The sequence below is a fragment of the Panthera onca genome, chromosome C1, assembly GCF_046562875.1.
Source record: "Panthera onca isolate mPanOnc1 chromosome C1, mPanOnc1 haplotype 2, whole genome shotgun sequence".
In the NCBI taxonomy this organism is placed as follows: Eukaryota; Metazoa; Chordata; class Mammalia; order Carnivora; family Felidae; genus Panthera; species Panthera onca.
In genome coordinates, this window is record NC_138346.1 from 175,568,432 (window position 1) to 175,595,781 (window position 27,350).

At 40.2% G+C, this 27,350-nt stretch overlaps 1 protein-coding gene across 1 annotated transcript in view; it reads right to left on the reverse strand.

The window, feature by feature from the left end:
* C8A (complement C8 alpha chain) overlaps nt 1-27,350 on the reverse strand; it is a 69,121-nt gene that overhangs the window by 37,303 nt on the left and 4,468 nt on the right. Inside the window, exons 2-5 of the mRNA XM_060625451.3 lie at nt 10,593-10,695; nt 5,052-5,196; nt 3,934-4,081; nt 275-464 (exon numbers count right to left, since the gene is read on the reverse strand). Of these exons, the coding sequence (XP_060481434.1) occupies nt 275-464; nt 3,934-4,081; nt 5,052-5,196; nt 10,593-10,695 (586 nt within the window). The remainder of the gene's footprint in view (nt 1-274; nt 465-3,933; nt 4,082-5,051; nt 5,197-10,592; nt 10,696-27,350) is intronic.

Below are 27,350 nucleotides of genomic sequence, written 5' to 3' on the forward strand. Positions count from 1 at the left end.
AGAAATGGACCTCGAATCTGTTTCATTGGTTTGGGAATGGAGCCAAGATCTAGCAGGTGGGTGGTCACACTCATGTTGTGCCTCTTTTTGGCCCTGCCCTTGCCTGTCCGTGCCCTTCAGCACAGAACATGTGTGGGGGCAGACGTAAAGGGGCCTTCGGACACCAATGAGCTCTACAGGAAATAGAGTCTTCCTAAGCAAGGCGTCCATCCCCATCAACGGGCCTCTCCCTCCCTACCCCACAGCGGCCTGTGAGCACCCTGTTCAGACTTACTTCAAAGTGGTACTTGAGGAAGTTGTAGGGTTTCCGGAAGTACTTCTCATCTTCTCCGTAGTAGAGACGCTCACAGGCAGGGTCATAGCGAAGCGCTCTCCACTCCCCGTTGTATACTGTCTCACACTGGCCCCCATAATACCTGGCATCGTACACGCTCTGAGTTTCCTGCTGGGTCAGGATATTGTACCTAGAGTGAAAAGGCAGGCAGCTGCTGGGAGAGAGCACTGAAAAGGCAAAGAGAGCATAAAATATCCCCTGGAAGACGTTGTTGCTGGTCTGAGCGATGGTTTCACAAACTGTGTTCTCTGGAGCCCTAGGGTTCCTCAAAGTGTCTTAAGGGCTACTTTGCGTGACACAGGGAACCAGAGTGGGCGGAGCCGGGCCCCCAGGTTCCCTTTCACCAGAGCAGCTGAAGGTTCCATCAACACCTAGAATAGGGCGCCCACAGAGAAGGCACTCCTAAAAATCGGGTGTTTGAGTTAAAGAGTAATATCCGCAGTTATCAAAACTCCAGGCACAGAGCCGGAAGCCTGAGCCCACTTCCTAGCTCTGCCACACCTAGCTGTGTGATCTTGGACAAATCACTTAACCTCTCTGTGCCTCGGTTCCATCGTTTGTAAAGAGCAGTCAATACTACTGCCCTCAGAGAGTTAAATATGAGTTGCAACATACAAGGAGCCATAAAGTACTTGGCATATATTAAGTAGCAAGTAAATGCTGCCATTGTGGGTTTTGTTTGTAGTGTTTCAGGAAAAAGGCTTTGCTGGTTAAAAAAAAAAAAAAAATAGACTTGACATACTGGGTGTAACTCACGTTGCTAAGTTGAGAATCTGACCCTCAGAAAGGCCATTGTTTTCAGGGCGGCCTGGAATGTCAGAGGGTACAATTTGAAAATCATGGAGACTCCTGTTGAATTTCCAGTTTGGTCACCTACCAGCTCTGTGAATTTGGATACATTATAGATGGCTTTCTGAAGTTCATTTTCCTCGTTTGAAGAACAGACAGAATAAAACCACTTCTCATGGTTTTTGGGGCGTCTAAATGAGAGCATTAAAGTAAAATGGAAGTCCAGTTGATAGTCCATATTATGCACTCAACAAGGGATTCTTCCTCTCCCCTAGCCCAGTACCCTCCCAGAAATACTTTCCTTTGCTTTTCTCTCTGGGGCATTTCACATCCATCTGCCTAGGCACTGCATTTTAAGCCACAGACGGTAGAACCTTACATAGGCATAAACAGCGTTACATAGATGAAATACAGCTTTAATTTTCTAGAAAAAGAGAAAGTTAATGGAACAAAAACATTTCACTTTGGCTAAGAGATCCAGGACCTAACAATCGAAACCTCTTATGGTATAGATAATAAAATGATTTCTTGTCTCTGCCTCTCAAGCTCCTATTCAGCCTTTAATACCCAACTCAAACATTGCCCCCTCTATCTGACCCTCTCTGATTATCCCGGACAGACAGCTATTGCTTCCTCTGTGTTCCCATGGCAGTCAGTGATTACCTCTGTCATAACATGTGTCATATTTTTTCATTCCCTCCATGAAAAGACACAAAGGCAGAAGATGAGCAGGGGGTTAACTATGAATAAAACCTGTCTTGAAGAAATAAATGGGTAATTATAGAGCACCTAGCATATAGTAGAAATTCAAGGTATGTTAACTTCCTTCTTCCCTTCCTCTCTCCATCTCTTCCTTCATATTAATGGAAGTGGTGTAATAATAGCTATGGTGAATTGAATACACATTCTACCAGACGTTTAGCATGTGTTAACTTTCAACCTCCTGACAATTTTGCAAATGCAGAAACTGAAGCTCAGAAAAATTAAGCAATTTGCCTATAGTCACAGATAAAATTTTTTGACACTAAAATTTGTGTTCCTTCCCTTTACTTCTCTGCTTACTTTTCTATCTTCTCGACCATTGAACATGTTTCTGCCTTTGGCTTATAAATATAGACTCTCCGGTGAGCCAAACAAAGTCAAAAGAATAATTAGTTTTAAGACTTACTATAACCTCTAAGCATAAGAGGTTACTAAGACTACTTGTATTTAGACAAGCTGGTTGCAGAAACCCCAATGAAAATAAAAAGATATAGAGAAATGCCACTTTTTGGAAATCTATGCAGAAATACACACATGCACAAAGATACATGTACAAGGATGTCCACTGCAGCATTGTTTATAATAGGGAAAAAATGGGAAACAATATAATCATCTTTCAATAGTCAAATAAATTTTCATGTAGTGATACTATGGGAGAAGAATCAGCAGCCTTTTTTTTATAAAGGGCCAGACATGAACTATTTTCAGCTTTACAGCCCATAGGTCTTTGTTGCCACTGCTCAACTCCATCACTGTAGGGTGAAAGCTGTGTTCCAATAAAACTTTATTTACAAAAACAGACAACAGGCCAAATTTGGCCTTCAGGCCATAGTTTGCTGACCCCTGTTATGGAACATTATGTTGCTTAGGAAAAGACAATAGAAAATATGGGGGGAAATCTTCCAAATATATTAAGTTAAAAAAGCAAGTTACATACAATATGTATAATATGATCACATTTATGTAAAATATGCTTATGTCTATCATGCACAATACATATAGGCACAGCTTCCATACAATGTATATTTTCGGTGCATTTTTTACATGATCTGAAAGTCCTACACCAAACTGTTACACGGGGGTCAGTTCCAGGGAAGGAATTGAGAGAGGGTGATTGGGTGGGATGCGGGTCGGGGAGGGCGAAGGAAGACTTTCATTTTTTTACCTCAAACGTATTTTCTTTCTGTAGCAATAAATTAAAAATTTAAAAACTGGGAAATGCTTAAATTAAAAAAAAATAGATATCAGGATAGGCTTCTGAGATCTTGAACAGAATAAAAAACCAGCTGTTGGGAGTGGGCGTGGGGCCATTCTGCTGGTTTCAGTGTTCCGTGTAGGTAAAGCACACTCGTGAAGTGTATTTCAATGCTCCTTTGAATCACACGAGAGCAAGGTCATGGTCTGTGATCTTTTTGCCAATAAGCAGGGATTCATTTTCAAGTTAACACCTCACTATTTCATGCTTCCACTCTGTTTATCTCACAGTCATGATCAAAATCAATAAGAATCCCCTTTGATGAGTCTTAGGGGCTGAATTGTGTCCCCCTGACATTTATGTGTTGAAGTCCTGGACCTCCTTACCTCAGAAATTGACGATTTTGGTGAGAGGGTCTTTACATAGGTAATTAAGTTAAAATGAGGCCATTAGGGTGGGCCCTAATCTCGAATGACTGGTGTCCTTATAAGAGGTGGCTAGGACCCTGACATACACACAGGGAAGGGCAATGTGAAGACACAGGGAAATGGCAGCCATCGACAAGCCAAGGAGGGAGGCCTCAGAGGAAACCAATTCTGCCATCACCTGGCCTTGGACTTCCAGCCTCCAGAGCTGTGAGAAATACATTTTTGTTTTGTATAAGCTATACATTTCTTTTGCCATTGCAGCCTGAGTGGACCAATATGCCACCTTAGGGGGACAGAGAGAGTTGCCTCACAGGACACTCGGCAGAGTAATTCTCCTAAAAGACCCTCTTGTGTTGCTAAAGCTAATACTCGTGATTGAAGAGAAGCCATTCCCTGGGCCCAAGCAGCCAGGAAGCAGGACTCACCCCAAGGCCGCACTCTCTGACCCTGGAATGGGGTCATACAGGCTGCAGTCGCTTTCCATGACCCTGACATCTTCACAGTCATCCTCGTCAGAGCCATCAAGGCAATCCTTGTCTCCGTTACACACGAGGTGGCGTTTCAGGCAGCGACCTGAGAGAGGAGAGGCTGTGGATGCTTCCAGAGCCTCCCAGACTCCTCCCTCTTCCCATGACCCACATCCAGAGTCACCAAGCGCCCCCTACTTCTGAAACAGCCCCTCCCCCACCTTCATCATGTCGCATCCTGTCTCTGTCCTCACCGCCTCTGCCCTCCTAGCAGCCTCGCTGTCTCCCACCCGTAGCCCCCACCCCCTGTTCAGACCCTGCAGCAGGCTCCCCTCTAGAATTCATCCTCCATATGCAGCTCCAGTGACCTTTCTCTGTATCCTTCTGTGGCTCCTAAATATTCCCATTCTTCCAAATGCCACGGTCTAGCCCCCAGTTCCCTACCTGGCCCAACCTCTACCTCTCTTCCCAAAGCCCTGACCTGCAATCATTCTGCACTATCGCCAGTCCTTAAATCCCTGTGCTTTTGCATATTCTTTCTCTTAGCAAATCCATTGCTCCTTTCTAAGTCCCAACTCAAGTGCCCTTTTGAAGCCTGCTCTGACTTCCCAGCACAGGTTTGAGCATCCCCTGCCAGAGACTCCCCTTGGACCATGAGCAAACACCCATTACGCTGGCTATCATACAATATTATCATCACTCCTTGTAGGTCTCTCTCCCAAAGAGACTAGGAGTACCTCGAGGTCAGGCACATCATCTTTTCATCTCTGTATCCCCAGCAGGTAGAACATTGCCTGGGACATACATGCCCAGTCAATATTTATCCAATGAATGGATGAATGAGTGAATTGTACCTTTTCTAAATGAATCAACAGATGTTCCTACAAACTTACATCAAAATTACTTGGGTTACTTGTCGGCTTAAAATGCAGATTCCTGAGCCCCATCCCAAACCTACAGAATGCCAACTTCTAGGGGAAGGGCTCAGGAGTCGGCATCTTCACAAGCTCCTGAGTGACTGTTTTGCACATTAAGTTTGACGGGCGCAGCTGTTATCTCACTGGAACGCTACTCACCTGTCTCCTTACACTGGAAATCCTGTCCACACTGCGCTTGCTCTAGACAAGCTGTGGGACTCTGACAGCTGGCTTGATCCCAGACATCACCACTGCAGATGGTTCCCCCAAACTTGTTTGGCTGCAGGAGGCTCCGGAATCGGTACTAAATCAGATTTTGAACCAGACACATTCATTGTCTATCAATCAAACAAGATTTGTGCAGACGGGTGTCAGCTCAACATAAGGAATAACTGTCTCGTGATTGAGAGGTGCCTAAAAAGCTGTCTTTGGAGGGGATGTTCATAACTGGTGGTATTCAGCCAGAGGTGCCTCAACCATCAGCAGGGATATTGAATAGGGCCGTCAAGCATCCAATGAAAGACTCAAACAAAATATTTCTGGGGTCTTTTTACTTGAGAGGAAGGACCTTCTCCCCTCCCTTTTATTCAACCACTTAGTACCTATTCATCTTTCATGATTCACAGTGTACCTCCTCTGAAAGCCTTCCCTAAGTAACATATTCCATAGTTCCCTGCACCTCCTTCTCTCTTCCCATTTGTCATATAAGGTTGTGATCCCTTGTCTGCTTATTCATTTACCTTTCTTACTAGTTTAAGAAACTTTTGCATGGTGAGAAGTGGTGAAGGAAGGACCACGTCTTATTTGACTTCATACACTTGGCACTTGATCTAGGGTCAGGTACACAGGAGGCACTTTTATGAGATGTTTGTTGCTTTCCCTCTGTACCATTTCTTCCAGTCATGGCATCCTCTCTTTCCTTGGAACATATCTCATATGGCTCAGGTGGGGATGATCTCACCCCCCAAATCACAGGAGTGTGTGGGTATGAACCAGGCCAGGTCAACCAGGGCACCATATGCCAAATTACAGTGATTGGTTTAGAGATTGGTTCATGGCTCAACCTTAGGGCAATCATTATTCTCTCTGAAGATTTTCTTTTAGAACTATTGGAAAAGACCATTTCTTTTTGCCCAAGTTGCTGGGAACTGTGGGCATCAAGTGGTCATCTAGCCTACTTATGTAAAAAGAGACCATCCAAGAAATGAAGACATCATCTCAGTCCCTGGGTTCAGCTTTGACTGCATATGAATAAATCCTTGTTGAAGGAAGTATGGAAAGAATAAAATTCACACCAATCTTGGAGCTCTATGATTTCATGATACTGCTTTCTATATGGTGTATAGCTTTGGGTACTAGTGTAGAAAGAGGAAGCTGAACACTAGGATATTCAGAGAAATATGAGGTTCCATTCCCACCTTCAAGAAGTTTAGAGTCTAGTTGAGGAGACAAAATAGATAACAATAGAAAACATGCTGTATGGAGAGCTCCATGCAAAGTGTCCAATAAGAGAATGTGCGGTGCCATAGTTTCTGCTGCCTCTTGCCTTGGCTCAGCCCACAGCCCCTCCTTCAAGAAGGTTCATAAATAAGTAGGAAAGCAAAGGTTTGAGCAACAAGAAAAGTGAGTTCCTGGCCCAATTCTTCCTTCCTGCCTTCCTTCTTTCCTTCGTCTTTTTCTTTTTTCTTTCTTTCTTTCCATCTTTCTTTCTGTCCTCTCTTTCTTTCTTTTTCCTTCTTTCTTTTTCTTCCTTTTTCTTTCTTTTGTTCTCTCTCTCTCTTTTCTTTTTTCTTTCTTTCTTTTGTCCTCTTTCTTTCTCCCTTCCTCCCTCCCTTTCTTTCCTTCCCTTTCTTTCTTCTTCCTTACTATAGCTGATACACAATATTACATTAGTTTCAGTTGTACAACAGAGTGATTCAACTTCTTTATGTTACACTCTTCTCACTACAGGTGTAGCTCCCATCTGTCACCATGCGATGCCATTACAATAACACTGACTACATTCTCTGTGCTGCACCTTTCATCCCCATGACCTACTCATTCCATAACTGGAAGCCTGTACCTCCCACTCCCCTTGCCCATTTTGCCCATCCCTCTACCACCTCCTCTCTGGCAGCCATCAGTTTGTTCTCTGTATTTATAGATCTGGTTCTGGTGTTTGTTTTTTATTCCTGAACCTCTTTCTTCCTTGCTATGTAAAGTATCAGTGCCTGGTAATTTGTGCCTCAGTTTCCAAATCTGTAAAATGAGGTGGTTGACCTAGGTGACCTCACTAAGTATAGCTACTAATGATTCTTTCACCTGTGTTCATTTACCTTTGAGTTTCTGTTTCCTAATATGTAAAGTATGATGACCCCTCACTTTGAAAGGGTGTTGTGAGAACTAAATGAGAGAATGTGTGAGGAAATCACCTGGCCCTGTGTCTGACATATCATTGGTGCCCATTAAACAGAAGTGGTTCCACATCATTATCAGTGGAGTTTTTCCAGAAGGTTCCAGTGGGTACATGTGGAGCTGCAGCTTCCCCCTCCCTCCTCTTGTCTACTTCTGCCTCCACAACTGCTCATTGGCAAAAAGACAGAGGTAGCAAAAAAGGTGAAGAGTAAATCTGTCCATTTGCCTTTCCTACCTCCCAGTTAATAACAGTGATAGGGATTTATAAACTCAATGGGAAGAGAGTGTGATTAACAATTGGTTTGGAAATATGAGGACTTTTAATTCTCTTCCAACCTCTTGCCCCACAAATCAGTACATAAAGAAGTGCTTAGCGTACCAACATACAGCCAAATCTCCTTCTCACTCTTTAAAAAGTCCGTCAGAGTTTTAAGACCTGCAGTTACCAACACAACGATGATGATGGTAACTACCATTTATTGAGTGTGTTTTGTTAGCTGGATACTTCATATTCTTTATCTCATTTAATTCCCACAACTTTAGGAGATCAAATAGTATTCTGAATCCCATTTTAAGCTGGGTTAGAATTCCAGTTCTGCTACTTACTGTGTATGTGTCACTGGGTAAATCACTTAACATCTCTGACCCTCAGTTTTCTCATCTATAGAATGAGAGATATGGGGGTCTTGTGAACATTAGCGATAATACATGTAAAGAAGTCAGCACTTTGCCTGCTGTCTTGAATATACTCAGTAATAAGAGTTACCACATCAATATCATCTTTTTAGCCTGCTGTTGGGCTACTCCAAAAGGATTTATGACTGAATGGGAATTGGATTAGATGGCCACTAATATCGCTTATGACTCTCCACAGAGTGGAGGGGGGAGCAGGAGAGTGAAGTGATCAGGCACGTGGGCATTTTGGAATCAGACTGACCAACTGTCAAATCTAGGCTGTGCCTCTTTCTTTATGGGTGACCTAACCAAAGACCGTGGTATCTATCCGTCACTTACAGTTGGCTATGAAAGTCAGCTAAGAATTTATTAAAGCATCGGCACAGTGCCTGGTATATAGAAATGATTTAATAAATGGTAACTATAAATGACATTATCACCTTCCCCTGGTTCCTGTATTGGAATGATGGTGCAGTCATGAGGTTCATTCCCACTGACTCCCCATTTTCTAGGTCATTATCAAATAATGAAGACATTGTGTTGCCGAAAGGTTGGTGCAGATACTCCCTTAGGGATTTCTCCATGCTAGTGCCTGTGTTGGTATCATTAAGATATCATTTTCTTTTCTAGCTAGTCGATAATATTTCTTTCCAGAAATGCACATCTTTGGGTGATTTTGAGAGGAATAAAAACCATATGAATAAGAAGAAACTAGGATGGTCTTTCCCTTACATAATTAACAGAATTTGTTTTAAGGATTACTTTAAAGACACATATGTCTTTTTGAGTCATTACTTTGAGAAGTTCAATTCTAATTTGAATAGTAAGTCATTCACCTGTGCTCTCTGCTGTCTACACAGCAACACATGAGGGGAAAACGCAGTTTAGGATATGTAATAAGCTAAATAATGGCCATGCAAAGAAATCAAGTCCTAGTTCTTAAAAGTTGTAAATGTTACCTTATTTGGAAAAGGGGTCTTTATAGATATTATTAAGGTTTTTGAAATGAAGAGATTACACCAGGTAGGCCCTAACGGTCATCATGGTGTTCTTATAAGGGGAAGGCAGAGGAAGATTTAACACAGACACACAAAGGAGACACACAGAAGAAGAAGAGGTAATGTGGCCACAGGGGTAGAGAGCGGAGCCCAGAGATTGGCCACAAGTCAAGGATTGCCGGTGGCCACCAGAAGCCAGAAGAGGCAAAGAACAGATTCTCCCCTAGAGCCTCCAGAGGCAGCATGGCCCTGTCAAACTTCTGGCCTCCAGAACTGTGAGAGAATACATTTCCGTTGTTTTTAAGCCACCCAGTTTGTTACAGCAGACTCAGAAAAGTAACACAGGATATCAAAGCAAAATGAGATTCTGGGAGCCAGATATCTTTGAACGGGGCAGTCTGGGATTCCTTGGCATATCTCAGAGACAGGAGAGGCAAAATAAATAATTTCAGGCTTTGAAGCTGAATAAATGAAGTCCCAATTGTGTTCCCATCCATAATGATTTTGAATTCCATGTGATTTTGAACAACTCATTCACAAGGTAGCCCTGCATGTCACCGAAGACTGGGTCTGGAGGCCCACTCTTCAGAAGCTCAGGGGAGAGAAGAACAAGTCTTGATTCAGGCAGTGGCAGCTGGTTGGAGAGGGAGGCATGTGTAGTAATTATACAAACAGCTAACATTTACTGAACACTTACTATATGTTAGGTGCCATGGAAAGCACTGTGCATACCTTACTCATTTAATACTCATAAGCCTATGCTGTAAGTACAATTCCTACTTCCATTTATAGATAAGGAATCAGAGGCATGGAGAGGATAAAATATATACCCAAAGTAACATAACAAGTAAGATGCAGAGTCAGAATCCGAGTGGTAGAATCAGAGCGTAACCACTTAGACTTGACAGTAATGTACCAATAGACAATGTTCAGGCAATGGTGTTCCAACTGGGAGAGGTGGGAGCCTGGAGACGTCCTACCCTGGGTACATCCAGTAAAGGCATGTGTTGTCTGTAGAGATTTTAAAATAGTAATAAAACAGGAGTTATTCTGCCTTTTATTATTACCATGAGCCAGTAATTATGAACAAGGTCAGAATTTTAATACTCCGCCCTAGCAGAGCAGGTGCTCCCAAAGTCCCCCTTTCTTTGAGATGACACTGGGTTTAGTGACCATTTTGGACCGTTCAAAACCACTTAGGTGGGCAAGATAGACTCTTGTCTGTTGATTGGGTGTGTCAGCCTTTTTAAGCCATGAAAGTAGAATCCTCAGGAACATTCTCTGGTTTATCTCAGCTCCCCACAGGTTATTAGCCCCTCTAAATGACCTTCACCGGAGGGCAACAGATTGACCAGGATCCAGAGAGGCACGGGGATCAGTGTGCCTATGTCTGAATGGCCCCCTCTCTGCACATCAGCCATTAACATATACATCTTATGTAGCCTCACCCCATAATGACCTATAAACAAAAGCAGAAAAATTCCACCATCTGTGTCCCCATGGCTTCCAAATACCTATTTCTAGACCTGATTTCGACCCAGATCTCAGATTTATAGACCTATTTGTCTCCCTTTAAATGCCTAGTTCACCATTCAAATATCGAATGCCCCCAACCTGGTTAAAAATGTCTTACCTTTGTGTCCTGACATGGAAAGCATTCTGTCCACTCAGACCAGGTGCTCAGCTGGCAGTTAAGTGCTGTCAAGGTGGAACTCTGAACGGCCCGACTTACTCTCCTGTAAAGAGGAAAGATCCTTACTTCAATTTTTAAGATTTATATTACGGTAATTTTTATTTTTGTTGTAAACTCAAAAAGGTCTTTTCATAGGAAGATATCTCAATAATATGAAAACAGATTAATACTTCCTCACCTGTACTGAGATATAAATGAAAAAAATTGTATATATTTTAAATGCACAATGTGATGGTTTGATGTACATTGTGAAGCGATCACCACAATCAAGCTAATTAATACATCTATTCCCTCACATAGTTAACGTGTGTGTGTGTGTGTGTGTGTGTGTGAGAACACTTAAGATCTACTCTGTTAGCTAATGTCAAGTACACAATACAGTACTATTAACTGTAGTCACCATGTTGTACATTAGATCCCCTGAACTTATTCATCTTATAAATTTGTATACTTTGACCAACTCCTCCCCATGTCCCCAGTCCTTTGTAACCACCATTGTACTCTCTAGTTCTTTGAGTTACACTTGTTTAGATTCCACATAGAAGAGAAATCATGCAATATTATCTTTCTCTGTCTGGCTTATTTCACTTAGCATAACGTCCTCCAGGTTCATCCATGTTGTTGCAAATGACAGGATTTCCATCTTAAAGAAGACGCCCTAAAAGAGGGCTAAACAGATGTTGAAATTTTTTATCTTTTTTTTATCATTTTAAAATTCAAGTATAATTAACATACAGTGTTATATTAGTTTCAGGTATATAAATATAATAATTCAACAATTCTATGCATTACTCAGTGCTCATCAGAATAAGTGTAATCTTAATCCTCTTTACCTATTTTACTCATCCCCCTACCCACCTCCCCTCTGGAAACCACCAATTTGTTCTCTGTATTTAAGAGTCTGTTTTTTTCTTTTTTCTCATTTTTCCTTTGTTCATTTGTTTTGTTTTATTAAATTTCATATGTGAGTGAAATCATATGGTGTTTGTCTTTGTCTGGCTTATTTCACTTGGCATTGTGCTCTCTAGTTCCATCCACGTTGTTGCAAATGGCAAAATTTCATTCTTTTTTATGGCTGAGTAATATTCCATTATATATATATATGTATATATATATATATATATATATATATATATATATATATACATGCCACATATTTACCTATTCATCTATCAGCAGACACCTGAGTTACTTCCATATTTGGTTATTGTAAACAATGTTGCAATAAACATAGGCGTGCACATATCTTTCTGAATTAGTGTTTTCATTTTCCTTTGGTAAATACCTAGTGGCGGGATTACTGGATCCTACGGTAATTCTATTTTCAGTTTTTTGAAGAAACTCCAGTCTGTTCTCCACAGTGGCTGCACCAGCATGTGTTCCCACCAACAGTGCTTGGGGTTCCTTTTTTGTCTACATCCTTGGCAACACTTGTTAGTTCTGGTGGTTCTTATTTCAGCCATTCTGAAAGGTGTGAGGTGGTATCTCATTGCGGTTTTGATTTGCATCTGCCTCCTTTTAGTGATATGGAGCATCTTTTCATGTAGTCTGTATGTCTTCTTTGGAAAAATGTGTGTTCATGTCCTCTGCCCACCTTTAATAGGATTATTTGGTATTTTGATGTTGAGTTGGTGTTGGATATTAACCCTTTATCAGATGTATCATTGGCAAATATCTTCTCCCGTTCAGTAGACTGTGTTTTGTTTTCTTGATGGTTTCCTTCGGTGCACAAAATCTTTTTATTTTGGTGTAGTCCCAATAGCTTAATTTTGCTTTTGTTTCTCTTGCCAAAAGAGATATATCTATAAAAATGTGTCTACAGGTGATGTCAAAGAGATTACAGCTTATGCTTTCTTCTAGCAATTTTATGGTTTCAGGTATGGCATTTAGATATTTAATCCATTTTAAGTTTATTTTTGTGTATGGTGTAAGGAAATGGTCCAGTTTCATTCTTTTGCATGTGGCTGTCTAGTTTTCCCAACACCATTTGTTGAAGAGACTGTCTTTCCTCCATTGCATATTCTTGCCTCCTTTGTCATGGATTAACTGATCATAAAAGCATGGGTTTATTTCTGGGCTGTCTGTCCTGTTCCATTGATCTATGTGTCTATTTTTGTGCCAGTACCATACTGTTTTAATTACGATAGTTTTGTAGTATATCTTGAAATCTGGGATTATGATATCTCCAGTTTTGTTGTTCTTTTTCAAGCTGGATTCAGCTATTCAGGGTCTTTTATGGTTCCATATAAATTTTAGGATTATTTGTTCTAGTTCTGTGAAAAATGCTGTTGGTATTTTAATAGGGATTGAATTAAATCTGTAGGCTGCTCTGGGTAATGTGGACATTTTAACAACACTGATTCTCTTAATTCATGAGCATGGAATATCTTTCTATTTGTTTGCATCACCTTCAATTCCTTTCATCAATGTTTTATAGTCTTTGGAGTACAGGTCTTTTACCTCCTTGGTTGAGTTTATTTCTAGGTACTTTATTATTTTTGGTGCAATTGTAAGTGGGGCTGTTTCCTTAATTTCTCTTTCTGCCACTTCATTATTAGTGTATAGACATGCAACAGATTTCTGTATGTTAATTTTGTACCCTACAACTTTCCTAAACTCATTTACCAGTGCTAGTAGTTTTGGGGGGGAATCGTTCAAAATTTCCATACATACTATCTCGCCGTCCGCAAAGAGTGAGAGTTTTACTTCTTCCTTACCAGTTTGTATCAGATACTGAATTCTTTAATTTGTAATGTTTGCCCGTTGATTTGGGCATCTAGGTACCTGCAGAATGTACAACAGTGCCACACTATATTCTCTTACCCTTCAGGTTACCTGGTGGGAGTGGGGATAGAGCAGGAAGGGTGTGTCAACAAACACAGGGATTCTTACTTGGAAGGCTTGGCAGTAAGGGCGCTTCCAACATTTGCATGATCTTATCTTCCTTCTTAAGAATTGCATGTACTGGGGCGCCTGAGTGGCTGTCAGTTAAGCGTCCGACTTCGGCTCAGGTCATGATCTCACGGTTCGTGAGTTCAAGCCCCGCGTCAGGCTCTGTGCTGATGGCTCAGAGCCTGGAGCCTCTTTCAGATTCTGTGTCTCCCTCTCTCTCTGACCCTCCCCCGTTCATGCTCTGTCTCTCTCTGTCTCAAAAATAAATAAACGTTAAAAAAAAAAAAGAATTGCATGTACTATTTTTTTTAAATTTATATCCAAGTTAGTTAGCATATAGTGCAATCATGATTTCAGGAGTAGAATCCAGTGATTCATCCCCTAATACAACACCCCGTGCTCATCCCAACAAGTGTCCTGGTTTTAAAATGAAAGATATGTGGCCTCGTGCCCTTTCTCTGTTTTTCTATTTTTTTATTGAAGTAAAATACACATTATGTAAGTGCGAGTATCCTAGTTATTTTTACATGTGCAGTTCAGTGACATTCAGTACGTTCATATTTTTGTGCAACCATCACCACTGTCCGTCTCCAAAACTCTTTTCATCTCCCTGCATTAATTTTGAGATGCAAAATTTAAGCAAAGGAAAAGGCTGTACAAGTTTTCCTTCCAGCCAATCACAGTTTTGAGAAATGAAGAATGAAAATTTATTGTGTTCCTACTGTATGCAGGTGTGATGCGGAGGGTTTATATAAATTAACTCTTTTAAATCTATATCAGTCCTATGTGGATCAAGTTATTCTAATTTTAGAGAGACAAGTACAGAGGAGAGCTTGCAATTTTGTACATTAATGTTGCATCCTACAACCTTACCGAATTTATTTATTACTTTTAATAGTTTTTTGGTGGGAGTCTTTAGGGTTTTCTATGTATAGTATCATGTCATCTGCAAATAGTGACAGTTTTACTTCTTTCTTGCCAATTTGGATGTGTTTTATTTCTTTCTAGTGTCAGATTGCTGTGATTAGGACTTCTATGATCATGTTGAGTAAAAGTGGTAAGAGTGGACATCCTTGTCTTATTCCTGATGTTAGAGAAAAAGGTCTCAGTTTTTACTATTGAGTATGATGTTAGCTGTGGGTTTGTCATATATGAACTTTATTATGTTGAGATACGTTCCCTCTAAACCCACTTTGTTGAGAGGTTTTATCATGCATGGATGTTGGATTTTGTCAAACGCTTTTTTCTGCATCTTTTGAAATAATCATATGATTTTTATTTTTCATTTTGTTAATGTGGTGTATCATGTTGATTGATTTATGGATGTTGAACAATTCTTACATCCCTGGAATAAATCCCAGTAGATCATGGTGAATGATCCTTTTATTGTGTTGTTGAATGTGGTTTTATTCATATTTTGTTGAGGATTTTTGCATCCATGTTCAGCAGAGGTGGCTTGTACTTTTCTTCTTTGATAGTGTCTTTGTCTGGTTTGGGTATGAGGGTAATGCTGGCCTTGTAAAATGTATTTGGAAGCTTTCTTTCATCTTCTAGTTTTGAAATAGTTTAGGGAAAATAAGTATTAACTCTTCTTTAAATGTTTCATAGAATTCACCTATGAATCCATCTGGTCCTGGACTTTTGCTTGTTGGGAGTTTTCTGACTACTGATTCAATTTTGTTACTAATAATTGGTCTGTTCAGATTTTCTATTTCTTCCTGATTCAGTTTTGGAAGAGTGCCGATTTCTAGGCATGTCTCCATTTCTCTTAGGCTGTTCAATTTGTTGGCATGTGATTTTTGTAGTAGCCTTTTATAACCCTTTGTATTTCTGTGGTGTCAGCTGTTACTTCTCTTCTTTCACTTCTGATTTTATCAATTTTGGTACTCTTTTTTTCTTTTCTTTTCTTTTTAAATATAATTTGTCAAATTGGTTTCCATACAACACCCAGTGCTCATCCCACCAAGTGCCCTCCTCCATGCCCATCACCCACTTCCCTCTCTCCCCCACCCCCCATCAATCCTCAGTCTGTTCTCTGTCCTCAAGAGTCTCTTATGGTTTGCCTCCCTCCCTCTCTGTACCTTCCACCTCCCTTCCCCTCCCCCCTGGTCTTCTGTTAAGTTTCTCAAGATCCACTTATGAGTGAAAACCTATGGTATCTGTCTTTCTCTGTCTCACTTATTTCACTTAGCAAAATACCCTCTAGTTCCATCACCATTGCTGTAGATGACATGTCATATAAAGGGCTAATATCTAAAATCTATAAAGAACTCACCAAACTCCCCACCTGAAAAACAAATAAGCCAGTGAAAAAAAATGGACAGAAGACATGAATAGACACTTTTCCAAAGAAGGCATCCAGATGGCCAACAGACACATGAAAACATAGTCAATGTCACTCCTTATCAGGAAAATACAAATCAAAACCACACTGAGATACCACCTCACGCCAGTCAGAGTGGCTAAAGTGAACAAATCAGGGGACTATAGATGCTGACAAGGATGTGGAGAAAGGGGAACCCTCTTGTACTGCTGGTGGGAATGCAAACTGGTGCAGCTGCTCTGGAAAATGTGTGGAGGTTCCTCAAAAAATTAAAAATAGAACTACCCTATTACCCAGCAATAGCACTGCTAGGAATTTGCCCAAGGGATACAGGAGTGCTGATGCATAGGGGCACTTGTACCCCAATGTTTATAGCAGCACTTTCAACAATAGCCAAATTATGGAAAGAGCCTAAATGTCCATCAACTGACGAATGGATAAAGAAGACGTGCTCTATATATACAATGGAATACTACTCTCTCTTTTTTTCTTGATGAGTTTCGCTAAAAGTTTATCAATTTTATTTATATTTTCAAGGAACCAGGAGAACTAACTTTTTCTGAAGAGTCAGAGTAGCAGAAAGCCCAGTGGTTAAGAACATGGGGTTCAGAGTAAGAGGACTGACTTTGAATCTTGCCACCTGCTGACTTTGAAAATTTGAGCAAGTTACTTAACATCTCTGAGCTACAGTTTTCGCATCTGTAAAACTTGGTTAAAAATAACATTGCCTAATGGTGTTATTGAAAACATGTTAAAATGCTTATGAAGTATTTGTTAAAGGTTGGCTTTTGTTATTACATGCTAAGATGTCCCATGGATTATCTCATTTAATATCTACAACAACCCTAGGCTGTATATATTATTAGCCCTACTTGTATAGAAGAGAGTTGAGATTTCTAAGAGCTAAGTAGCCCCAGAAATCATAGCCCAAGGGTGACAAAGGCAGAATTTGACCCAGGTTGATGGCAAAGACCATGTTCATTTCCCCATAATGCGGCTGCTTCCTCATTTTATAAATCAGCCAACAAAACTGAGACAGTCAGAGCCTTGCCTGGAGTAACAGAGGTAAAAGGTAGACACTGGCCTGTCTACAAGGCCATGTTCTTTCTGTTACCCTCTGCTGCCTCCTCAGAGGTTAAAGAGCTTACCCGGGTCACACAGGGTAAGGTGGACAAGCCACAAGCATGCCTGGCTAGAAGCGTCATTGCTTCTACCACAGTGTCACAGCCTGGTCAGCCCACTGAGCAAAGTAGGAAGATTGTCTGTTACTACCAATATTATCATAACTTCTGAGAGTCAGGCAGCCTCTGCGGTGACAAATGGCACAATTATCACCCTAGTATAGAAAAAAAAAAAAGGTGCTCCAAATCTGACGCTAATCATTCCATGAGCTACTAGTCAGAATGAATGATGGCGTCCAGTCTGAAACCCTAGACAAGGATCCAGGGGATAGTCAGGAAAGTGATGTTCATCTTTAAGAATGGTTTCCAAACTTAGATCCCAGGACGCTTCTACACTCTAACGTATTACTGAGGACTCCGAAGAGCCTTTGTTTAAGTGGGCTATCTACTGATTCAAAATTCAAAATCGAAACAGAAAATATAACAATGTCCTTATTTAAATTTATCATAACAAACCCATTACGTATTACAATATATGCCATAATTTTATTTGAAAACACATTTCCAAGAAAAATAATTGGTGAAACGCGTGTCATTGTTTTACACGTTTGCAAATGTCTTTAATGTCTAGGTTAGTAGGAGACACTTAGATTCTCCTTTCTGCTTCTTCACTCAGTCTGTCGCTTTACATTGCTTTTGTTGAGGTTTAGGAAGAAAAATCAGCCTCATATATTTATATATTTATGGAGCTGAAAATTCTAGATGGGTGAGGAAATTTTCATACTCCTTTTTAGGTAATTGTGGGTATTCTTTCATACTACACTACAACTTGACAAGTTGACAATTTCTTTTTCTATTTTGTTTTTTTAATGTTTATTTTTTGAGAGAGAGAGAGACAGAGAGACAGTGTGAGCAGGGAAGGAGCAGAGGGAGAGGGAGACACAGAATCTGAAACAGGCTCCAGGCTCTGAGCCGTCAGCACAGAGCCCAACGCGGGGCTCAAACTCATGAACCACGAGATCATGACCTGAGCTGAAGTCAGATGCTTAACTGACTGAGCCACCCAGATACCCTGACAAGTGGTAATTTCTTAAATGTTGGTTGCAATGTGGAATCTGAAAGCATGTCAATGAATTTTTTTTTTTGCACCCCGTTGCATTAAAGTCCACTGGTCTGTGTGTACCTTGAATGGACCTGTCACTCACACATGATTTTTAACATCAGGCATTGGAAACTTGGAAACTGATGGTTCACTATGCATATCTTAAAAATAGTAACACATTTCACTCTACAGTATAAAAACGTCAAATTTATTAATATCACCAGTGATCTCATCAAGCTCATAGTAGTGGATATGGTTTCCAAGGTTTGTTTTTAATTTTTTTTAATGTTTATTTATTTTTGAGAGAGAGAGAGAAAGAGAGACAGAGTGTGAGTAGGAGAGGGGCAGAGGGAGAGGGAGAAACAGAATATGAAGCCGGCTCCAGGCTCTGAGCTTTCAGCACAGAGCCTGACGTGGGTCTTGAACTCATGAACTGTGATATCATGACCTGAGCTGAAGCCAGACGCTTAACCAACTGAGCCACCCCGGCGTCCCTCCAAGTTTTTAATTTTTGTTGGAAAGCTCACATGTTGTTATTTGGTTATTTGGTTTCCATGAAGTGATGGGCTCCCTGTTCCATGTCTACCAAATAGCTAAGCCTGAATAACCACAGCCTCGCAGCTATCTTGTCAGGTAAAAACAATGTTCCAGGAACCAAGTGGCTACTCTGATGTAACTATTCCAGCAATTGCTTTTTCTCAAGACAATCATCATACTTCAGTGCAGCAGAAGTTCTTAATGCATTCTTCCCATTTTGTCACATAGAACAGCTACATAACATGTATTCAAAGATTGAGGTTTAATAAAATTAATAACTTTTACTGTTTCAGGCGGGACTTTCTTAAGGAAAACTTAATTTCTTTCCTGTGAGTTTGCTGCCACTGCCTTGATTTGTACCACGACCAAAGTAGTTTTATCCACCATAACTTTTGCACCATCAGTGAAAGTATGAGCGCGGTGAAAAGGCCAACTGACTTGGTATTATTGTGATATTGTTTTGAACTCACAGACTCCCTCTGAAAAGATCCTGGGGACTCCCTGGGGCCTATAGACCACACTTTGAGAAACTCTGATCTATCAAATGACACTAGTGTGTAAAACCAGTGCTACTATCCCTCCAAAGAAAATTTCAGTGCTCAGCTCACAATCTTTCCCTCTACCGCAGTTCCTTCCATCGCCGTGGGAGACCTCATCATCCCCATAAATGAGCTATCCAACACTCTGCCCCTCGGTCACTCCTTGTCCTCATCTCCAATGACCTTTTCCTCACTCCGCTGTCTTCTATGGTCACATCCGGGTCTTTCTCACTCTCTGAAACAGCTCCTCCTCCAAATCACTAATTCCTCAGTCATCTGTGAATATCTGGGGGCGCCACAGTCTCTTCTCCCTCTATATTTTATGCTCGAAGATTCCCAGTGCACTTTTATTTGGACCTCTTTGGGGCTTTTAGTCTCTTGACACCTAAGCGTTCTCTCAGGAAGATCCTTTCCTATTTTCATTTCTCTTTATAACGAGTTTTGATTCCATGGTCTGTCATTTTGAAATCATAACTGTGCCCTAAATTCCTGGACTCCACTGTTCCCTTGATCACACCCACCTGTAAAACCCAACCCTGAATGAACTATCGACCTCATTACCTGGTTAACTCAATCTCATCATAAATATCAGTTCCTAGGGCAATATTTTTCAATACCCAGATAAGTTATATACCTGCCTTCATATGATGTGGTCAATCTCTGCCCATTTTCTCAAAACTTAATTATCACACTTGTAATATTTGTACAGTTTCTGTCTTCACCAGATTATAAGTTCTATGAAGGCAGATACTGCCTGTATATTTGCTGCTGACGTCCCAGCACCTATTATGGTGCCAGATACAAGGAAAGTATTCGGTGAATATTTAGGAAAGGGGGGAGGGGAAGAAAGAAGGGAGAGAAGGTGGGAGGAAAGCAGGGACGATGAGGGAGAAAAAAGGAAGAGAAGAAGGAAGGGGGGAGGGAAGGGAGAGGAGATGGAAGGAAAGAAAAGAAGGGAAAGAAGGAAACCAATTTCTGGGAAATAGAATGACAGAATAGAATGTAGAGACTTGTTTGAACTCGATTTCCGGTTAGAAGCTAAGTAAATAATTCTGGTAATTAGACATTCAAATGGCTCAAGGTTCTGCCCATCTGTCATTTTTCTGATAGATTTCCTAATAATAAAAGCTTGAGGTATAGGAACATGGAGAAAGACAGGGTTCTAATCATCAAAAGGTGGCAGAGAAGGTACAGAGTAAAGGTTTGGGAACAGAAAATGACTCAAGCAATAGTTTGCTTCTCACTATGGAATTGTCAAGGTAATGTCAGTGCAAGCCCACTGAGACTGCATTATGATGTCAAAATGGAAGGAAACAGTATTAATGGATGGGAGCAAAAGCCTAGACAGAGCAATGCTGTGTTGCTGTCGTTTTAAAAGCTTTGTGACATGATGTCTAGACAGAAGCACATACAGTAATGCTATCACTGAAGCAAGAGTACAGAAGGTACACAGAACCATTCATTAAGTCATTACAAGGCTCCAACCTTTTAGCCAATATCAATATGTCCAGCATTTTCTCTTATCAGTGCAGTGAATCTTTAAATGTAGTTTATTTTTTGCTTATTACAAAAGTAATACATTCTCTTTAAAGAGAACATAGAAGAGATTATAAAAGAAAAAAAATGCCCCCAACCCTGCCACCATTAATATTTTGTTATATTTCCTTTTGCTTTATTTTCATAATATAATTGAGGTCATACTGAGTATTACATTTTACATCCTGATTTTCCACTTAATATCATAGCAGAAATGTAAACTACTTATGATGACTACACATGGTTCCATTCCTCTAACATCAAACAATTAGATTATTGGGCACCCAATGTTTCCATATCCTCTTATTTCCTGAAGATATATCCTGTGGAGTGGGATGGCTAGGTTGAAGGATACAGGTGATTTGAAGGCTTATGACACTTACGGCCAAATGGCTTTGCAAAATAATTGTATCATTTTTCAATCACTTAGGGAACCATGAATAAATCTGTGGTCTAGTAAATCTTGGCAAATAGTTTTAACCCGTCTCCAAAAAAATAAAAGAAGCGTCTCCTAGCTGCTGAGAATCTACTCAAGCAATAACACATTTAATACAGAGCACTGGGAGTCAGGAGTCTTTGATTCTAGTTTTTAGTTTATATCTACTTTTCTATCTACTATGAGCAAGTTTCTTTAACCATCTGGCTTTTAGATTTTTTAATCTATAGAATCACCCCCGGTCAATATAGTACTATTGCAGGATTTCTCAAAGTGTGCTCTGTGGAGTGCTCAACCTAGGGTTGAGAAGGAAGAGAAGAAAAATGACATGGTCAAATACATTCAGATAAATTGCATACAACATGCTACTCTCAGAAATTTAAACTGCAACATATTAAAGGCCCTGAGAAGTCCTGCATTCTAATCTACCCAACCCAACATTTCCCCAATTTTTTGAAAACATCATTTCTTTTTTTCAGGTAATGTCTATAAGATTGTGTAACACAATTGAGGAAACACTGATAGAACACCAAGTGATTGTGAGTCTACCAAACATGCATTGCAACCCAGTTTCTGCCCCTTACTGAACTTTCATTTTATTATAACTGAAAAATAGTATAATAACCTATGTCTTGAATATGGAGTAAAATCATGTATGTAAAGCCCCAAGCACAAGCCTGATGTACATGTCAGTTTCTACTCTCTAATCTTCTCAACCCTGTACATGCTCATCAAAACTGTCCACCTTCATCAAAAAGGTATTGAATGTCTACTCTGCATAGGGCTGTGGGTTAGTGAGATGCTACCCATCTGCTTTTTTAAATAGAATGGCACATTGGCCTAAAACCTAGAGTTAAACATGGAATCTGCGAGTCAAATACCTAACCCCAGAATGTGGCCACCACAGCAACTGAAATCAAAAAATGATTAATCAGCTACCAATTTTAGGCTAGAAGATTAGAAGGCCTAACCCTGATTATTGCCAGAGGATCATCCTAATAAATTGACTCAGCTTATATTTAAGGCTGATTGTCACTGATTATATAATCTTGAGGCAGATCCATTCAGTTCTTACAGGGAAATCACATCATGAAACTGAGGTACTCTAAATGGCCTTTGAAAGTTTGCTGAGTCTCCAGCGACCTCCATGTTGCTAAATCCCGTAGAAAGTTTTCTGGCTTGGTCTTAACTTCCCCCTCTGTTAGCCATTGTTTCCTTCTTGAAATCATCCGGTTTGGGATTTCTTCAGCATCACACTTCCCTGTTTCCTCCCTCCCTCTGTGGCCCGTTCTCTTTGACGTCTCCAAAAACTGGAATGTTTCAGGCCCCAATGTTGCATTTCTTTTCTCTTCCTGTTTCCCTTACTCTTAGGACGGTGAGATCCATGTCCTTGGCTTCCCCTTGCAAGGTATTCCCTTGCTAATACCTCCTAAATGTAAATCTTCAGCCTAGACTACTCCTCTGAAATCCTCTTTTCTTTATCCAGCTGCCCCACTTTAGATCTCCACTAGGTCGGTGCCCCTGGGGCATGGCAAACTTAATGGCTCCAAACCTCAGCTCTTCCTTTTCTACTAACCAGCTTCTCTGGTTCACCCACATCCAAAAGTAGAGCCATCATAACAGGCAGTTGCTCAAGCTAAATACTTAGCAATGGTCTTTAATTCCTTCCTTCCGCTCGCCCCCATATCCAGTGCTTTGGAAATGTCTGTCCATTTTACTTTCAAGATATGTCTCAAATATCTTCCCTTCTGAGTACCTCTGCTACCAGCACCCTAATTTAAGGCACCATTATCTATCATGAGATCACTGCTGTGGCCTCCTGTGGGCCAAGACATTCCACCTGAGCTTCCTCCAATCCCTTCTCTGCACAGCCACCAGGATGATTTTTCCTCCCCTGCACTCCCATTTTTTAAGACCCTCCGGTGTTTTTTGGTTGGTTGGTTGGTTGGGTTTTAGTACCCATAGACTGAAGTTCAAAATCCTCATCATGATGTCAAAGTCCTCTGTGATCTGGTGTCTGCCCACTTTTTTGACATCCTGTCAGGGCACAATTCCCTGCTCTCACGCTGTTGCCATCCTTCAGTGCCATGAGCATGATGGGCCATTTCCCACTGGAGGGTCTGAGGACATGCTGCTCTCTCCATTCTCCCTTTTCTTCACATGGCTTCTCCTGGCCATCCTACATCTCTCAGGTTAAATACCACCTCCAGAGAAACCCCACCCACCAGGCTGTCTTTCAATTGCTCTAATATCCTCTGTCAAAAGGATCTATTTGTTTCCTTCATAGTATTTATCACAGTTTTTTACTGAAATGTTTTGTTTACATGTTAATCTACTCTATCGCTACACTGTAAAGTCCGTGAGGGCAGGAACATTTATCTGTTTAGTTCACCACCTAGTACCTAGCATACCTGGAGTATGGAGAAAAAGGAAAGAAGGAAGGAAGGAAGGAAGGAAGGAAGGAAGGAAGGAAGGGAGGGAGGAAGGAAGGAAGGAGGGAAGGAAGGAAGGAAGGAAGGAAGGAAGGAAGGAAGGAAGGAAGAAAAGTATTTCCTGTGTGCTGGCAACATACAGAATTCCACACAGAACTTCAAGCTCTAGGAATATTCCAGGCTTTCCTACAGAATGTGCATAATACTGTTTTCTCCACACAGAATAATTGCACCTCATTCATCTGGCCAAAACTTCCCAGTTCAGCTAAGGCTTATTATTCTTCCAGTTAGCTTTCCTTGACCTGCCTGCCCTATGTGAACATCTTGCCACTACATAGAGCTTCTCATACTTTATCTCCATTCCTACATGGCACATTCTGCAAGGCAGGCATCATGACTACATTGTTCACCATTGTAGCCTAGTGCTAAGTATAGTACTTTGCATCTGGTAGGTTGCATCTAGTAGGAGCTCAGTACCAATGTTGAGTATAAGTATATTATCTCATTTAATCTTATATTATCTCATTTAAGTTTTATAAGAACACTGTGGGGTGGGAACTATTACACCCATTTTATAGGCAAGTAAAACAGATTCATGGGGAGATGAAATAAACCTGCTTAAGGTTATATAGATAGTAAAATGGCAAAGCAAGGATTCTGATGAAGGCTGTTTAACACTAAAACGTATGCATTGTTTTAGCATTCCAAGATATACTGTGAAGGGTTTCTGACAAAAGGGAAAAAGAGTAATAAAAACAATATTCTAAAAGCTTACCATGTGCCAAGTTCTGTGCTAAGTACTTTATATGAACTCTCTTACCTCCTGTAAAGTGCTCAATGAAATACATATCTCTGTTTCATAGATAACTAAGTTGAGCCTTAGAGAGTTTATTGTCCAGGTTCTATAGCCACTAGGTGGTGAAGCCAGGACTTAAACCCAGGTTGATCTCACTCCATAGCCCATACCCAATGCCATTTGAAGTATAGCTAATAGTTAGTTACCCTGGACAAAAGTGTCCACATTCACAAGACTCGCTTCTGAGTCGAATCCACTACTCCAGTTATTCATATGAGTTAAAAATTCATGTAGCTCTAATACATACTGATTTCCAGTTATCTGGACAACCTTTGAAAATATTCACATGGCCCTGGCCCAGGATAGTCGGGTAAACACACTGAGATGCGCATGAAATAGGCAAAATAAAGAGGAGAATCGTGATTTAAACTTCTCAGGGTCCACTGCCTGTATGACCTATTTAACCAAGGAAAGGAACAAACCCTTGTGGTCATTCCATGTTTGGAATCCTCACTCGTGTTTCATCAGTCACCCTAAGGAATTTTGTTCATTCTCCATCAATAGGCATTTTTGGTTGAAAATGTTATATTTGAATTGCTTATCAAAATATGTGTTTAGTTTTGGGAAAAAAAAAACACTTTTTTTTTTCTGGGGGGCAGGTGTAGCAGCAATGGTGGTAATAACACTGATCTGGCAGTTAGAAGACCTGACAATTCCACTGGGTGGCTGAATCATGTAGAGCATGTCAAACTGCTTTGTTTCCTTTCTGGCTCTCAATCAGGGAATAATAATTATAACAATCTTAAAGGGACATAATGGGGATTAATCAGTCAGTATTCTTAAAATGCCTGGCAGAGAAGCCTGGTTGTTATGTAACATGCCCCTTCTCTTTCTGGGGCTCAGATTCGTTACCTGCAACACAAGTGGATTAAACCAGATGTCTGAGTCAGTCCTAATTCTAAAGACCTGTGATATAGAAATGAAGGAAGCAGCCATCAAGAACTTTAGAAGAGTTACGGCAAATATATCCAGATATGGAAGGAGAATCATGAACACGATGATAAGTGGAAGATGTAAAAGAATACCAAATGAAACTTTTAAAGCTGAAAATCCTTACAACAGAAATGAAAATTCATTGAATGGTTTAACAACAGATTAAATACTGCAGAAGAAAAGATTGGCAAAGTGGAAGATACAGTGATAGAAACTATCCAAAATGGAACAAAGAGACAAAAGACTGCCAACAACAATTAAATAAAGGACAGAGTCTCAGTGACCTGTGGAATAATATCAAGCTGTCTAACCTATCTGAAATTGGACTGTCAGAAGGTAAAGAGAAAGATTATGGGGCAGAGCACATATCTGAATTAATAATGGCAACACTTTTTTTGCCAAATTTTGTGAGAACTATAAACCCACAGAACCATACCAAGGTACATCATAAACTGCTGAAAATCAATAATAAAGAGAAAATCATAAAAGCAGTCAATTTTTTTAAATGAAATATTACACAAAGAGGAAGAAAGCAGATTTTTCCTCAGAGACTATGCAAGCCAAAGATAATAGAACAACATCTTTAAAGCAATGTAGCAGGAAAAGAAAACTACTCCCTTCGAACTTAATTTTCAACAAAAATAAATAAAGGCAAAATAAAGACTTTTCCGGATCACTAAAAATGGAGAATTCATCACCAAAAGTCATTCTGCACTGAAAGAAATGTCAAAGGAAGTTATTCAGGCAGAATAAAAATGATATCAGAAGTGGTAAGATATTACCTGAAGGTAGGCTGTGATAAATTAATGATGTATATTATAAATCTTATAACAACAGCAAAAAAAAAAAAAAAACAGTAGAATAGCTACTAAATTATTTGGAATTAGAAAAAAAACATTCGATCTAAAAGATAAAAAAACAGAAACAAAAAACAAATGAGACTAGTAGAAAACAAATAAAAAGATGATAAATCCAAACATATCAGTAATAACATTTTATATAAATGGTATATGTAAACACTATGATTAAAATATAGATTGTTACCCTACCACCCAGCAATTGCACTATTAGGTATTTATCCAAAAGATACAGGTGTTTTGAAGGGACACATGCACCCCAATGTTTATAGCAGCACTATTGACAATAGCCAAAGTATGGAAAGAGCCCAAATGTCCATCGACAGATGAGTGGATGCAGAAGATGTGGGTATATATATACAATGGAGTATTACGCGACAGTCAAAAAGAATGAAATCTTGCCATTTGCAACAACGTGGATGGAACTGGAAGGTATTATGCTAAGCAAAATAAGTCAATCAGAGAAAGACAAATACCACGTTTTCACTCATATGTGGAATTTAAGATAAAAAACAGATGAACATAAGGGAAGGGAAGCAAAAACAATATAAAAACACAGGGAGGGAGACAAACCAGAAGAGACTTTAAAATATAGAGAACAAACTGAGGGTTGCTGGAGGGGCTGTGGGTCAGGGGAAGGCTAAATGGGCAAGGGGCATTAGGGAGGACACTTGTTGGGATGAGCACTGGGTGTTATATGTAGGGGATGAATCACTGGATTCTACTCCTGAAATCATTATTGCACTATATAAAACACAAACACGCACTAAAAAATTAGAAATAGAAAGAAACTTTTTCAACCTAACAAAGAGCATCTACAAAATAACTATAGTTAAAATCATCCTTAACGGGCAAAGCCAAAAGTTTTCCTCTTAAAATTAGGAGTAAGACATGGGGCGTCTGGGTGGCTCAGTCAGTTAAGCGTCCGACTTCAGCTCAGGTCACGATCTCGCGGTCCGCGAGTTCGAGCCCCGCGTCGGGCTCTGGGCTGACGGCTCAGAGCCTGGAGCCTGTTTCAGATTCTGTGTCTCCCTCTCTCTGCCCCTCCCCCATTCATGCTCTGTCTCTCTCTGTCTCAAAAATAAATAAACGTTAAAAAAAAATTTCTTAAAAAAAATTAGGAGTAAGACAAAG